At 39.6% G+C, this 14,433-nt stretch overlaps 4 protein-coding genes across 8 annotated transcripts; 3 read left to right on the top strand and 1 right to left on the bottom strand.

Annotated features, from left to right (window-relative positions):
• On the top strand, window positions 1–3,618 carry LOC109181502. Of its 5 annotated transcripts, none has more exons than XM_019331303.1 (10): window positions 1–616; window positions 819–997; window positions 1,075–1,166; window positions 1,303–1,411; window positions 1,503–1,542; window positions 1,642–1,831; window positions 1,906–2,045; window positions 2,435–2,537; window positions 2,637–3,217; window positions 3,292–3,618. In XM_019331303.1, the coding sequence occupies exons 2-10, from the start codon at window positions 859–861 to the stop codon at window positions 3,554–3,556; spliced, it is 1,659 nt and encodes a 552-aa protein (XP_019186848.1). In that variant the 5' UTR covers window positions 1–616; window positions 819–858; the 3' UTR covers window positions 3,557–3,618. The 5 variants fall into 5 exon arrangements, with proteins under 5 accessions (XP_019186848.1, XP_019186847.1, XP_019186849.1 ...); XM_019331302.1 differs by having other exon boundaries at window positions 1–464; XM_019331304.1 differs by having other exon boundaries at window positions 1–321.
• Window positions 3,582–6,813, bottom strand: LOC109181498 (putative pentatricopeptide repeat-containing protein At5g06400, mitochondrial). The gene is made up of 2 exons (XM_019331292.1): window positions 4,942–6,813; window positions 3,582–4,902 (listed from the first exon to the last, which is right to left on the bottom strand). The coding sequence occupies exons 1-2, from the start codon at window positions 6,674–6,676 to the stop codon at window positions 3,590–3,592; spliced, it is 3,048 nt and encodes a 1,015-aa protein (XP_019186837.1). The 5' UTR covers window positions 6,677–6,813; the 3' UTR covers window positions 3,582–3,589.
• Window positions 6,814–6,842: 29 nt separating this feature from the next.
• On the top strand, window positions 6,843–8,786 carry LOC109181506. Its single transcript, XM_019331311.1, has 2 exons — window positions 6,843–7,109; window positions 8,231–8,786. Exons 1-2 carry the CDS (start codon window positions 6,907–6,909, stop codon window positions 8,607–8,609), a joined length of 582 nt encoding a protein of 193 aa, XP_019186856.1. The 5' UTR covers window positions 6,843–6,906; the 3' UTR covers window positions 8,610–8,786.
• A 1,831-nt stretch (window positions 8,787–10,617) lies between these two features.
• LOC109181505 (calcium-dependent protein kinase 1-like) lies at window positions 10,618–13,216 on the top strand. Its single transcript, XM_019331310.1, has 8 exons — window positions 10,618–11,232; window positions 11,388–11,531; window positions 11,638–11,790; window positions 11,872–11,987; window positions 12,064–12,231; window positions 12,325–12,549; window positions 12,641–12,701; window positions 12,808–13,216. Exons 1-8 carry the CDS (start codon window positions 10,701–10,703, stop codon window positions 12,813–12,815), a joined length of 1,407 nt encoding a protein of 468 aa, XP_019186855.1. The 5' UTR covers window positions 10,618–10,700; the 3' UTR covers window positions 12,816–13,216.
• Window positions 13,217–14,433: the final 1,217 nt, after the last annotated feature.

Raw genomic sequence — 14,433 nt, forward strand, 5'->3', positions numbered from 1 at the left:
TTTTGTGCAAACCAGAAAAACCCAGAAAACTCTGCTGTTCTTCTCATCTTCTGTTGCTGGTTCATTTTTGGACTCAATCCATATTCCAGAACAACAGGGAACAGGAACTGGAAAGCTGGAACAGCCTGTCCTGAAACAAACATATCGGTTTCTCTGCGCTGTGGTCTGTGAGTTTGATATGTTCAAGGAAAACACCCATGTTTTAACATATCCATCCACCCTGGTGGCCTCGTATCAGATGATCTTGTCTCTGCCGCCCATCCTTCTTCTTTATTGAGATCTGTGATTCTGCAGTCTTAAACCCTCTGTTTTTAATCTTGGGTCATCTTCTTTTTCTCTGTACTGCCGCTGGGTACTCTTAAAAGTCATTACTTTTTGTGAATTTCATCACTTTGCATCCTTATTTTGATCAAACCTCCTTTTTGCAATCTTGGGTCATCCTCTTTTGTCTGTGCTCCCACTGGGTATTCTTCAAAATCACTCCTTTCTTGTGAATTCCATAACTTTTTACATCCTTGTTTTGATCAAAGTCCTATGTTTTGTATGGAATTTTGGTACTAAATTGACAGTTTTGATTGATTCTTGAACAAAATCTGAGGATTGCATAGTAAACTTGGTTAGCTCTGTGTTCTTGATTTATGAAGTTAGTTAAGTTTAATGAAGCTAGTAGGCGAACTGTTTGTTTCCTGTTTCTTTGTAATGTACATTAATCTATAAAGTTTTATGTTTTTGTTATTGGTTAGTTGTTGTACTTGTGTCCTTTTGTTTCATATATCTAATCAAATTAGTGTTTATATTTCTCTATTTTGTATGTTCACAGCTATAGGCACAGTTTTTGTGTTGCTCTGAGGTGGAAAAATGGGGGAGAAGGGAGACATTTCTGAGTACAGAAGTCGACTCGATAAGACCTTGTCGTGTCATGATCTTGTAAACGAGGAGGCACTTAAGGGTCTCGTTAGGAATCAAATCCTAAGCTCGTCGAATTTTGAGATGGAAGGTTTGTGTGTGTAGTTCTTAAGGAAATTGTGTGTGAAATGAAGACTAAGTAAGCGCAAAGATGTGTGTGGTTTGCAGGCTGTATAGACAATGTAGTGGAAAGAAGAACCGAGGAATTAGGAAACACTCTTGGCATGTTGAGAAGTGCCTCGTTGAGTGATGAATGGAAAGTAAGTTATCTGTCATATTCGCTGAAAAAAAGCGTTTTTTCTTGTTCTTGATTTTACCCCATGCTGCAATGTTCTTTGATTCAAGAAACGAAGAGATCTCTAGTCGTTATTTGTTGGATCGCCTTATTTTTTGCAGGTAAAGCAGGATTCAGAAGAGTTTCGTGTTATGTATAGAGAAGGACCAGAAGGGACTCCTTTCCATACACTCTTAGTTGAAGGCTATGTAGATGGTCCAATTGATGTTTGTAAGTTAAGCTAAAACTTCTGGCTCTTTTAATGCTTGTTTGCTGCAAAATGGTGACTTGAGAAGCTGGTTCTTGACTGCTCTATTTGCAGGTATGTGCATCTCGTGGGAGGCCGATCTCTACAAGAAATGGTAAGAATTCACGAGATTTTATAAGTAGAGGATGAGCATTGACACGCCTGTGATAACTGCATTACGGGTTATAAAGATCATATTTTTCTGTTCTGTTAGGTGGCCTCAGACTAGCGTTCCATGTTTCAAGATCGCTTACTCTCAGTGTTTACAGAAGGTCAGAATTGGTGAACAGATATCTTTAGTAAGGATGAAGCTTTCATGGCCACTGTCAACGAGGGAGGCTCTTGTGCACTATTTTGAGTTCGACTACTTTCAAGATGGTCTGATTGTTGTGCTCCTGAACTCGGTAAAACTATGAACACATATGACTTTCCTCCCACGTATAGGCTGTAAAACTTCGTTATTTGTATTTGATTCCAGATCTCCGACTTAGAAAACGTTGATACTAGTACTCATGGATTCGCCCGAGATGGAATCCCTGATGCTCGTGATGTTGTGAGAATCGATGTGGTGGGCGGTTTAGCTCTGCAGAAAGTTACTGCCAACAGAAGCTACTTCCGGTTAGTTTTGTTGAGCATATAACCATTAATGTGCAATCCAACTATCAACTTAATCTTTTAGTTGAGATGGAGCACATGCTTCAATTTAGTATCAGAGCCATGCCAAAGGTCAAAAAAAAAAATAAAAAAAATTACGGTCCACGTGTTGCTTGGAGCCCATCAAAAGTAATCGGCCTGCACACGTGAGCTTCAATTAGTTTGGCATGTTTTCTGCAAATAGGGGGCGTGTTGAGCATATAACCATTAATGTTCAATCCAACTATCAGCTTAAGCTTTTAATTGAGATAGAGGACATACTTCAATTAGTTTGGCCTGTTTTCTGTAAATAGTTTTTACCATTGCATAGCCTGTGTTGTTATAAAGCTTCTTGCTGATATCAAATGTTGCAGAACAATTGCCAACATGGATATAAAACTGGATTTTGTCCCTCCTGCATTCATCAATTTTGTCTCGAGGCAGCTTATAGGTGGCGGGTTCAAGCTTTATAAGAAGGTCTGTTCGGGTTTATGATTGAGTTTGTTCTGAATCTGAGTGTGCAATAATCAACTTGTTCTTCAGCATTTCCTGACAATGCTTATTATCGTGTTGCAGGAAGTGGCTTCTGTTTGCAGAGGCGATGAAGATTTTAGCGAGGCGTTAAAGGGTGTGCAGTACAAGCGAATCCGTGAAGCTCTCTATTCAGATATAGAAGTGGAAGGTGTGAAGAGAAACAATGATATACAAACAAACGATACAGATGAAAATGAAATCCAGGAGGAGGAGGTTCGCGATTGTGTGACTGGGAACAGAAACATTTGTGGCGAGATTGAGGAAGTTGACGAGGAAGACGGTGGAAAGGCGGGGACTGTTGATGAGGATACTCAGAACCAAGATTCCCCGAGGAATCAAATCCTACAGGGAGGCTCCACCACTCGAAACAAGAAGATAGCCATTAGCCCCGAGGTTCAGCAAGCTCTGGCAACACTGGAAAAGGCTATTTCTTTCATCCGCGAGAATAGATGCAACTCAAATTTCAAATCTATGTGCAGAAGCAACATAGAAGATTCAAAATTCTCAGGATTTAACCAAATTTACATGAATGGCACCGGGACTACTACTGAAATATCGAGAAAGGAATCAGTAGAGATTACCTCATACGAGCATAGGATTAGCTCCTGCAGTCATAGTTCCAGGTAAATATAGTCTTGATTTCGACAAAACATCATAGGATATGTCTTGTATGTTACACTTTCTGCACTTTTTCCAGGCGTACGAGTTCTAGTTTGTGCACAAAGGAAACGAGCCATAATAAGATAGCACCGGTGTCACCAGATGCTTATGTTGCCGACCCTAATTCACATTCCTGTGGAGACCACGAAGCCGGAGAGACGATTTTGGAGAATATAGAAAAGGACAATAATCTGACAGCTTCTCATGTAAATCATATCAAAGAAGATAGAACTGGTAAAAGAAAAACCAGAAAGCTTTCATACTGTTGCTATAGTTTACTTTCTAGGCAGATTTCGACTTAAGAATTAACGAATAACATTGACAATATTGAAACATCAAATTGATAATTTTCTCATCCTTTTAAGATGTGACTTTTTCTGTAATACATATCGTGCTAAATCCCGTTTCCCTTCCCTGTTGAGACCATAAAAAACTGTTCGAAAATTAACTGCACTGGGAACAATCCCAGTGTTCATCATTTCAGAAATAAGATGGAGGGCTTCTTCAGATTTACCTGTCCTACAAAGACAAGATATGAAGATTGAATATGTTTTAAAATCGGGGAAAGGACCGTTCTGCTTTATATGCTGAAAAACACTCCATGCATCAGTAAACTTCCCCGTGTCTATATAGCCGCGTAAGAGTGCAGAGTAAGTAACAAGCGTTGGTTCACAACCCGACTCTTTCATCTCCTCGAGGCATGCCAAGACCTTCTCGATTTGTTTCTCCTTGAAGTAGTAGACTATCAAAGATGTATATGTATGTATAGTAGGCGGGATGCCAAGCTGTTTCATGGATTCGATTTTTGCCAATGCTGTTTTTAAGTCTCCCTTTTGCAGAAGTCCATGAATTATGCTTCCATGTGTATACTGAGCCAGGGTGTGCTGATCATCATCAACTTTGGCGATCAATCCTAAAGCCTCTTCCAACCTCCCCACTCGACAAAGGGACCGGACATACAAGGAATAACTCAAAGGAATGGTGAAACCGGATTTCTGTAAAGATTCAATACAGCTCCTGGCATCGCCTAATTTTCCAGATTCACACAGACAACCGAGGTAGGCTTCAGCTAACTCTTTATCGGGTCTGCAACCCGTTTGAATCATCTCGTGGAATAGCTTTATTGCTTCATCAATGTTCCTACCTTTCTTTCCACAAAGGCATATGATCAGAAACTTATATGTAGTTTCAGTAGGTTTGTGATTGCCATCTTTCATCTCTCGAAATGTTCTGAGAGCGATGTCTGTGAGGCCTGTTCGACCATATTGCATTATCATGATCGTCCATGTATCACATGTCATCAAGAAACCTTTTCTCCTCATTTCATAAAAGAGGCTTCTCATCTCTTTAAAGTCTTTGGCTTGTCCCGCAATCTTGATTGCCATGTGGTAGGATTCTGTTGTGTGTCTGTACCCAGAATGCTTCCCCACCCATGAGAAAAAGCGTAACGCTATACCAGCTTGCAGTCTGGAGTTACGCAAGATCTCAGTTACAAGTTCTGGTGTAAACCGAATACTGCATTTCTCCAATTGTTCGTTTACAAAACGCCAATCCATGGAGGATGACAGAATTTGACTGATCTCGCAAACACCATGTTGATGACAGGATTTCGATGCTGTGATCAATTCGACATGAGGCTCTGGCAGACTGGATACATCCCCGCCAGGGCCCACATTCCCTTCGCGACGAAACTTATAACCCCCCTGGATCTGTTCTATCTCTTTAAGCTTATTCATCTCTCCTTTTCTCCTCAAATAAGATGTAACCTGTTGGAAGATATCATCTCCAGGTTCCATTTTAGAGTCCTTCATTTCCTTCAAGAATGTCAGAATATCATCTGTGCCAGAAACTTTAAGAAGCTCCTTGATGAATATGCTATAAGATTTCCTACTTGGGCTAATACCTTTCTCCTTCATGCTCCTGAATACCCCCCAAGCTTCAGATACGTAGTTTTGGCGAATGTAACCAGCAATAACAGCAGTGAACGCCACACAATCCAATCGAACTCCTCTCTCCATCATCTCGTGATAGAGGTCCACACCTTTCTGAAACTCGTTTACCCTGAAAAGGCGCTGCATCAAAGCAGTATAGGTAGCTGTTGTGGGTAAATGTCCTGATTCTTTAACGCTTTGCATTAGATCAAGCGCTTTCGAAAGCTCATTTCTGCTCAAGAATGCACGAACTATAATCTCATAAAGATTCTCATTACCTGCGCTTCTTTTCTTCATGATATCAACAATCTCCAATGCATCGTTAATCCTGTCTGCCTTGCACAGTCCCTTCACCAATGCCTCGAAATTTTCAGAGTCAAGGCTTACATTTTTCTTCATCATTTCGCGAATCAATTCTAAAGCTTCTCGAATCCTACCTGCATTGCAAAGATTCTTTAGCATGAAACCATAGACTTCATGTTCTGAGATTTCTAAAGTGCTTATCATATCATCGCCAATCCTGTGAGCTGCAACGCTATCTCCAGAAACCGCCAAGCATTTAAGTAACTTTTTAAACAACCGCTCATCCAACCCCATGCCTTGATGGCTCATCTCCTTGTAGAATTCAAGTGCAATGTCTCCCTTTCCTGCATTACAAAGTGCATTCAACATAAGTTTATAAGCCAATGCATCTGGTCCGGGGCCATGTTTCTTCATCTTCTCGAAGACTAACAGGGCTTTGCCAATTAGCTTCGCGTGCCCACAATGGGAGATGATAATGCTCCATGTCTTAAGATTATGCTCACAAGAATGCTTCTCCATTTCCTCCAACAATTTATCAACCAGACCAAAATCCTTCGCCTCTGCAGCCATGTAAATCATCACATTATATGTCCCAGTACTGTGACTAAACCCTTCCACTGATTTCACCCAATTGAAGAACCTCAAAGCCAAATGAGGAACCTTGAAGCACCTCTTCAGTACCATCTCAACAATTTCCTCAGTGTACTCCAAACTCGCATTTTTCAACCTCTCTTCCATAGACACAGCATCATTTTCGTCCCTAACAATTTCAGTAATCTTATGAACAATCGGGCTAACGTCTAATGCACCCAAAACACCCATTTGCTTATCATTTGAAGAGAGTAATTCTTCATTCTCCTCGGCATTTCCACAAACATCAAGTGTGCAAGCTGCTTTTTGTACAATGTCCCCCACATTCTCGGGCTGGGTTCTTCCTGGTAATGTGAACCCAGATTGCTTTTCAACCCTTCTCTCATTCCCTGACTCTAAAATATCCCGGATTTCATTGAAGAGTGAATTAAGATTCTGGGCTTCACTCTCGCTGGTTTTCTTGGATTTCTGAAGCTTATACGACTCGGTGGCAAACGAGAGAGTGAAAAGCTGAAATCTTTGATGGAGTCTGAACAGATTATTCCTGGAAACTGTAGTTGAGAGCTCGAGTATAGACAAGAATCTCAAAATTTTCATTATTTTTTAGACTGGTGTTAGATTCTGGCGCCAAACACCCCTCTGTAATTCTGTAAATCATTAAGAGGGTTAGTTTGTAAAATGTCAGTCCTTTGGGGCCAAACTGCAATATTTTATAACATTAGATTCGTTGTCGCCTAGAAATTTCTAGTTAGAATAGGAATGGGTCGCAAGCAGAATCCAAACTATATATATTCGCCGGTTATTGAATTGTTCAGCAAGCAAAAGAGATGGGTTGGGTTTGGAAAGACGACGATGACGATGTTCCCCGCCGCTCCGGCGATAACCCTAGCAGGTCATCAGGCGGGGACGGCGGTCAGTGCGCCACCCGGAAAGTCGTAAGGACACAGTGCCGAATCGAGGAGTCCGAGCCTGGCAAGTTCGTCCGAAAGTGCGAGAAGACCGAGGAGATCTTCAAGGACTGCGTCGGAAGGTACAAAAAGAAAAAGCAAAATATTTTCTGATTTATCCTTTTTTGCTTGAAATTTGAATCGAATATGATCAATTGGCAGTAATATTCTGAATTTCTGATGATTATACTCATGTTTTCCTGGGAAATGTATATGAATTGTACATTTGTTGCGTAGATAGGTGAAAATCTTTGAATAGGGACAAGGTAGATCAGAGTAAAAAAAAAAAAAAAAAAGCCCTAAAACTGGAATTCAATTGTATACAAACTTCACCTCTGACTGGAATCCACTGATAGATAAACCAATCTTAATAGTTTCAGAATTGAATCTTGTGGGGCAACCCCAGTCAAGTTGTTTAGGTTGTTACCTATTCGACTCTGTTTGAGCGGCCTATTGGCCTTCTTAGTTTGAACCCGTTAGCTATGGGGATAATCTAAGCTCTAAAGTCTCTTATGGACCAAACTCGATCTTAAGACTTGTGAAGATTAGCTGATGCTGTGATGCAATGTTGTCTTAAGCTTTACCAGACATCTGTATTATGGAAAGCTTCCATTTACTACTGTATAGACATCATCAAAACCTTAAAGGCTTTTAGGACTTTGAGGTTCCATGTATCTGAGTAATTCGCTGAAGCATATCGTTTAACCATAGGAACTGCCACTAGTAAGTGTAACTTGCATTTTATACGACAGAATATAGCTTCTTTTTTTTTTTTTTATATGTAAACCACAATGTGGTCCGGGTCTTTCTCTGTCCGTTTAACGGTCCAGGTCCACCCGGTTTGCTCCGAGAGGCACAGAAGCAGGCCCAGAGGGAATCGTCACTTGGGAATTGAACCCGGATTATTCCAAAATTCTCTCCCACAAAGAGAGCTCATTTGCCACTTGAGCTACCCTGTTGGGTTAGAATATAGCTTTTGTTCCTTCTCTTCTGGAGAAGGATTAAGCTGCATTGCCTTCATCTACCTGAGAAATTAGGATTTCTTCTCATTAGCTATGAAGTAGGCTGAATATTCTGTCTGTGGTACTCTGAAATATTCTGTCATCTCGTGCTTTCTTGTTTGTGGATTCTTAGTTAGTTGTTGGTGAATCTCTTACATGTTGTATTAGTTGACTAGTCATGGCCTTGCTGTTTTCTCATTCAGGCTGCCTGAGATGGTGCAATCTAACAAAGAATACACCGAGGAAGATGTAACGAACCAAATGAATAAAGGGTTCGCTTTGCCATCCTTGGAGTCATCACATCAAATGCCTTTTGACTTCCCTGGGCTGCGCAGTGATGTTGAAGCCATTGAACGCAACTTCTTCACTGGCCTTGACCGCTTCTTTGAAGCAGCCGAGGACACCATGAATGGATTCTTTGGCTCATTTGGCATCCCTCGAGTCTACAGTGGTGATCAATCCTCCTCCTCAGCAAGGACCCGAGGTATACCAGTGGAACGCAACCCCCCGAAAGAACCTTCAACTGAAGTGAGCACTTCTGATGCAGGACTTGATTTTTCAGCACTGGCCAAAGATGTCTGAAGCTAGTTTTTTAGAGGTTTTGGCTATGGAGTTTGCAGAGTAGTTTGGTGATGGCTTTTTCATAGTATTGTTTATGTGATCCAGAATGTGGCTTAGAAATTTATAATATAATTTATATAATAAATCTTTTATTATATAAGATGTTAAATTGATCAATGGAAGCAACATTGTTTTTTTAAACACTTGTGATTCTTTACAAGGAAATATATATTTTATATTGTTTCAATCTTTTTTAACTTAAATAATCAATGTACCCATTGTAAGGTTCAATCCTGTGAATATCTATTCAGATAGTGATGACTTTAGGCCGAAAGGTATTAATCAAACTAAATTCATAAAATATATTGTAACAAATGTTTTCCATGAATGGTTTAGTGCAATCTTAAATGTTCTAGACATTAATTGAATTATGTACACAGCTACAATTTTATATTATATTTGGAGAGCGCAGAATGGAGCTGTTTGGGACGCCTATCTACCAATACCGAAGAAATTGATTGCCGCAGCGGCTGCCACCATGCACGCATGGTGACGAGTATACCACGCAGTTGTCGGCCGTGCACCAGCCGGAGAAACCGCCGCTGCTAACATTGCCAAGTCGACGCTGCTTTTACCGCCACTGCCCATCGTTGCGAACCAGACTGCTGCAACATGGCCAAGAAGGTGCTACGTCGACTTCGGGTATCGTCACACCACGAACTCGGCCACGATCGGAGCAATCCTTCTCGACGCCGAAGGTGGTTATATTTTGGCCTACAGCGCTTCCCTTCTGAGTTGTTTCTCCCGACTTATGGCTGAAGCATTCGTGTGCTACCTATCTTCGCTAGGAGCTCCGTCTCGATCGTATATTGGTTATACTATTGATGGTTGCAAGGCTTGCATATCTACGTTTGATTTCTATTCAATTAATTTTATTCCTAGATCACAGAATTATTTAGCTCATATTTTAACTTCTACAGCTTTGAACATGGTACGACTACGTATTGGGACGTTGTCCCGCCTGATTCTACTTCAGTTTATCTCTAAATAAAACTGCATTGGTTTGTTTTAAAAAAAAAAAAATCATAAAATATATAGGATAACGATAGAATAAATATGACTATATTTTTTAATTTTGATCCACATAATTATATTGAGAAAATATGAAAAGTTTTCTGTGAATAAATAAATAAATAATTTACAACGGTCTATGGACTTTCTAACTGGAAAACTACCAATTCTCTCTTAGAAACGCATGCACGTACACAAGAGAATGCCCACCCATTCCCAGAAAAAGGAAAACAAATCTAGAGAAAATTCTGATCAAGATCAAAACCCTAATCCAAATCCGGGAATTTCCATGCATGAAGATTACGTAGTGCATCGATTGATAGATACATTACAGAGAGAAACCAAAACACTTACCTCGTACAACACAAATTAACATCCCATAATCCTAGGTTGTTCTTCATACCATATATCCATTTCCAACCCTTATCTTTCTTGATTATATTGCATTTCTTGCAGATTGTATCTATATATATATAATTAAACACCCCCTTTCACACAAATTAAAGGGTTGTCTCAGAATCATTACATTATATTCTACAGATTTTTTTATAATATTTTATTTTGGCATGCATGGATTTACCTGTGATGTTTTGATATGTATTCCCCAATTTGAAGCTTTGTTGATTTGAAGCCAATACTGGATCAATATAATACCTGTGATTGAATGCATTCATATAACAATTAGCAATGCCGTTCCGCAAATTTGGGAAAAATAAGGAGCATAACGGTGTCGTCCATGGGAAAGCTTCGAAGAAGGGATTTCATTCCCTGTTTTGGTGGTTTCGGATACCGAACAAGCTTCGGGTGAAGAAAAAGGGGACAAGTAGTCATGCTGATTCACCTGATAAAGATGCAGAAGCTCCAGTTGAGACGAAGCCCCCAGCGATTGAGAATAAGCCCAAATCACCTGAAGCCTCAAAGGTGCAGGATGGTGATGTGGTTGAGGCAGGAGGAGGGAATGTGAGGGCTGAGAAGGTGGCTGAGAAGGTTGAGAAGCCACCAGATCCTTCGAAATCGCGAAAGCCACTTAATACCAAGAGGATGCTCAGTGCTGGGCTGCAGGTTGATTCTGTGTTGAAGACCAGGACTGGGAATCTGAGGGAGTTCTTCAATTTGGAGGAGAAGCTTGGGCATGGGCAGTTCGGGACGACTTTTCTGTGCACTGAGAAGGCAAGTGGGCAGAAATACGCCTGCAAATCTATTGCCAAAAGGAAGCTTTTGACTAAGGAAGATGTGGATGATGTGAGGAGAGAAATCGAGATCATGCATCACTTGGCAGGGCACCCTAATGTTGTTTCGATTAAAGGGTCTTATGAGGATGCTGTGGCAGTCCATGTTGTGATGGAGCTATGTGCAGGGGGTGAGCTGTTTGATAGGATTGTTAAGAGAGGCCATTACTCCGAGCGCCAGGCTGCTGACCTCACCAGGACCATCGTTGGTGTAGTCGAGTCCTGCCACTCTTTGGGCGTCATGCATAGGGACCTTAAGCCCGAGAACTTCCTCTTTGTCGGTGAGGAAGAGGACTCCCCTCTCAAAACTATCGATTTTGGATTGTCCACCTTCTTCAAACCAGGTATATATATATATATCCTTGTTATAATTTCAATTAGCTAGTCCTGGCCTCAAATTTATCAATTAGTTCTTCTGATAGCTCATAATGTGATGTGATTTCTTCATTTCTTGGATTTAGTATACCATAATGTGTTGTGTGAATGTTGTGAAACATAGGGGATTTGTTCAATGATGTTGTGGGGAGTCCCTATTACGTTGCACCAGAAGTTTTGCTCAAGAATTATGGTCAAGAGGCTGATATCTGGAGTGCAGGTGTGATCGTTTACATTCTTCTTAGTGGCGTTCCTCCGTTCTGGGGAGGTAAGTTAGTTGATCCTTCTCAAGTCTATATCAGCCTGATAAAGTGCGTGTTTTACCAGATGTTTATGCTGCTTTTATTTGTTCTATATATTCGTGTTTGATTCAGAAACCGAGCAAGAAATATTTGATGAGGTGTTGCATGCTGATATTGATTTCAAGTCAGAGCCATGGCCTCATATTTCTGAGAGTGCTAAAGATTTAGTGGCAAAAATGCTTGTTAGAGACCCTAAAAAACGGCTAGTTGGTCATGAAGTTCTGTGTGAGTTGCTCTTATCGTCTCCATTCTAAACTTCACCATTCGAATTTTTAAGCTCTATCTGTGCTTTTTTGAATTTGGCAGGCCATCCTTGGGTGCAGGTTGAAGGGGTGGCTCCAGATAAGCCTCTCGATTCTGCAGTCTTAACTCGCTTAACCCAGTTTTCTGCCATGAACAAGCTCAAGAAAATGGCTCTCAGGGTAAAAATTTGTTCTGATGTGAGACCATAACAAAGTTATGGTTTTTGTCACGAAATCTCTACTACTTGTTGTGCAGGTTATTGCAGAGAGGCTGTCTGAAGAGGAAATCGCGGGGCTAAAAGAAATGTTCAAAATGATAGACATAGATGGGAGTGGGAACATCACATTCGAGGAACTGAAGGTAGGACTAAAGAGATTCGGTGCAGATCTGAACGAGTCTGAGATACACGATCTGATGAAGGCCGTAAGTGTTTCTGATCTGTAACATAAGAGAAGTTGCAAGTTAAGTGTGTTTTGTTTACTTGGTTCCAATGTTTTTTTTTTTGTGGAAATTCAGGCAGATGTGGATAACAGTGGCACTATTGACTATGGGGAGTTCATAGCTGCCATGCTGCATATCAATAAGATCACAAAGGAAGACCATTTGTTTGCTGCATTTTCGTATTTCGATAAAGATGGGAGCGGGTATATCACTGCAGATGAACTCCAAAAGGCGTGTGATGAGTTCGGGATAAAAGATACGCGTTTGGAAGAAATGATTCAAGAAGCTGATCAAGACAATGTAAGTTATCCATTTTTCCAACAAGGAAAACATTCATATCTGCTACATACTTCACCTTTCTGTACAATGTTTTAACTCTTTCGTGTTTTAGGATGGTCGGATTGATTATAGCGAGTTTGTGTCCATGATGCAACGAGGAACTACAACCATGCGTACGCAATAATCTTTGTCCTTTTCTGCAGTTTCTGTTGCTTCATTCTGTTTTCTACTTATTTCCCATGATTCTGAAAAGCTAAGCACACAATCTTGTGTTTCCAGGTTTATAACATCATTGCAGATCCCCGAAGAACGAAGATAACGACAGCTAGCTAGCTATTGCGTGATCTACCTCAACTCCCTACAAGTCTGCAAAAATCACAGGCAGCATGATAATACTGGACTGGTTCTTGGCGAATTTCGTAATCTGTGGCAAATGGCATTATATGATGATGGTGATGATGAATTTCTGGAGAAATGAGAGTGAAAAGGATGTTTGAGGCATTGCAGATTTGCAGGCATTCTTATTAGCTTTCAATATACTGCTAAAGCTGAGCTTGAATGTAAATGTTAGAAACCTGTGGCTTAATTAACCAAATAATAACTGTAAATATTCTGCTTCTGCAGTGTTTTCCACAGCCAAAATAGGTGCAAAAGTTTGCACCCAAAGTTGTACTCATACTATTCCATACTACCCTTTAATCTTTTACCTCATTCATTTTAATTTTCAATAATATTGACAGTTTTTTATATCAGGCTCAACCTGCAAATGGGATGAATTGCATGAATTTGATTAGTTTAGGAACCTAATTGTTGGATTTTTAGGTTCAATTACCTAATTGCATTATCGTGTGAATGGCCTATTTGACCCTTATTTCATAATATAATAATAATAATAATAATAATAACTAAGGGTAATTTTGTTATTTTCACCTTTTTTTTTTCCTTTCCACCTTCTGTTGAATTACAATTCATTAAAAACATGAATTATAATTCCTTTCAACTAAACAATGTAGTTTTTATAAGTATTGAATTTTATTGTAAAAAAAATTCAATTACACCCGACCAAACACTTGTTAACACACAACATGGCATACATATTTTCTCAATTATTTTCGTACCAAAGCACATAGCACAATATTAACATGGTACAAATGTACAATGCATATAAAATAATAATAAAAATCTGCACCAATAATCTGCAACACTTGAGGGACCATGACAGTTGAGCAATCAAATCAAGCAGGCTTTACATACACTCATGGATACTTTGCTATTCATACATCAACATTCAAGAAACATAAATATGTGTGGTAGATATTACTTCTCAATCAATTCAAAATAAATTTAAAAAATGAAGACATAAATTTAGTCTTGTTATGAACTAGCTAGTGTAAGTAATTAAGACACATCCTATAATTACTTCCTTGATTAGTTTTAAAGACAAGAGATATGAAAGTTTTAAGTTTGAAGTTCATATTTAAGATGGATAATCTACTATATTTACTGCTTCTAACAAGAATTTATTACTGATTTTAAAATATTTACCAGCCAAGGAATCAAGATCCAAGGAACGTTCCATGGCACATGAAGAAGGGTATTGCCCGCAGGCCCCAACTTGCAATATATTCCATCAAATATCATACAAAAATATATTTTAGGGTTTACATATTGTATTGTGTAGTAGACAACTTCTATTCCTTTCATGCCAATCAAAGAATAAATTGAGTGAAGTCAATGCAACCAACTAACCATACCTCTCACTAATCTTTTCCATGTGAATGCCACCTCACTTCCTCTTCTTCCTCTTCAATCTTGATTTGATTAATCATTCATAAATAAATATTAACTGCTCTGTATTTAACACATGTATTCTCAATAGATTATAAGCAATTACTTAAACTTGAA

The sequence above is a fragment of the Ipomoea nil genome, unplaced genomic scaffold, assembly GCF_001879475.1.
Source record: "Ipomoea nil cultivar Tokyo-kokei standard unplaced genomic scaffold, Asagao_1.1 scaffold1043, whole genome shotgun sequence".
NCBI lineage: Eukaryota > Viridiplantae > Streptophyta > Magnoliopsida > Solanales > Convolvulaceae > Ipomoea > Ipomoea nil.

Bases quoted from the DNA above. Each gene is read 5' to 3' on its own strand.
- LOC109181506 (XM_019331311.1), top strand. From the start codon at position 6,907: ATGGGTTGGGTTTGGAAAGACGACGATGACGATGTTCCCCGCCGCTCC. The intron at 7,110-8,230 runs GTACAAAAAGAA...TTTCTCATTCAG, and splicing joins TTCAAGGACTGCGTCGGAAG to GCTGCCTGAGATGGTGCAAT.
- LOC109181502 (XM_019331303.1), top strand. From the start codon at position 859: ATGGGGGAGAAGGGAGACATTTCTGAGTACAGAAGTCGACTCGATAAG. The intron at 998-1,074 runs GTTTGTGTGTGT...TGTGGTTTGCAG, and splicing joins GTCGAATTTTGAGATGGAAG to GCTGTATAGACAATGTAGTG. The intron at 3,218-3,291 runs GTAAATATAGTC...CACTTTTTCCAG, and splicing joins TCCTGCAGTCATAGTTCCAG to GCGTACGAGTTCTAGTTTGT.
- LOC109181498 (XM_019331292.1), bottom strand. From the start codon at position 6,676: ATGAAAATTTTGAGATTCTTGTCTATACTCGAGCTCTCAACTACAGTT. The intron at 4,903-4,941 runs GTCGCGAAGGGA...GGGATGTATCCA, and splicing joins CCAGGGGGGTTATAAGTTTC to GTCTGCCAGAGCCTCATGTC.
- LOC109181505 (XM_019331310.1), top strand. From the start codon at position 10,701: ATGCTCAGTGCTGGGCTGCAGGTTGATTCTGTGTTGAAGACCAGGACT. The intron at 11,532-11,637 runs GTAAGTTAGTTG...TGTTTGATTCAG, and splicing joins CGTTCCTCCGTTCTGGGGAG to AAACCGAGCAAGAAATATTT. The intron at 12,232-12,324 runs GTAAGTGTTTCT...GTGGAAATTCAG, and splicing joins TACACGATCTGATGAAGGCC to GCAGATGTGGATAACAGTGG.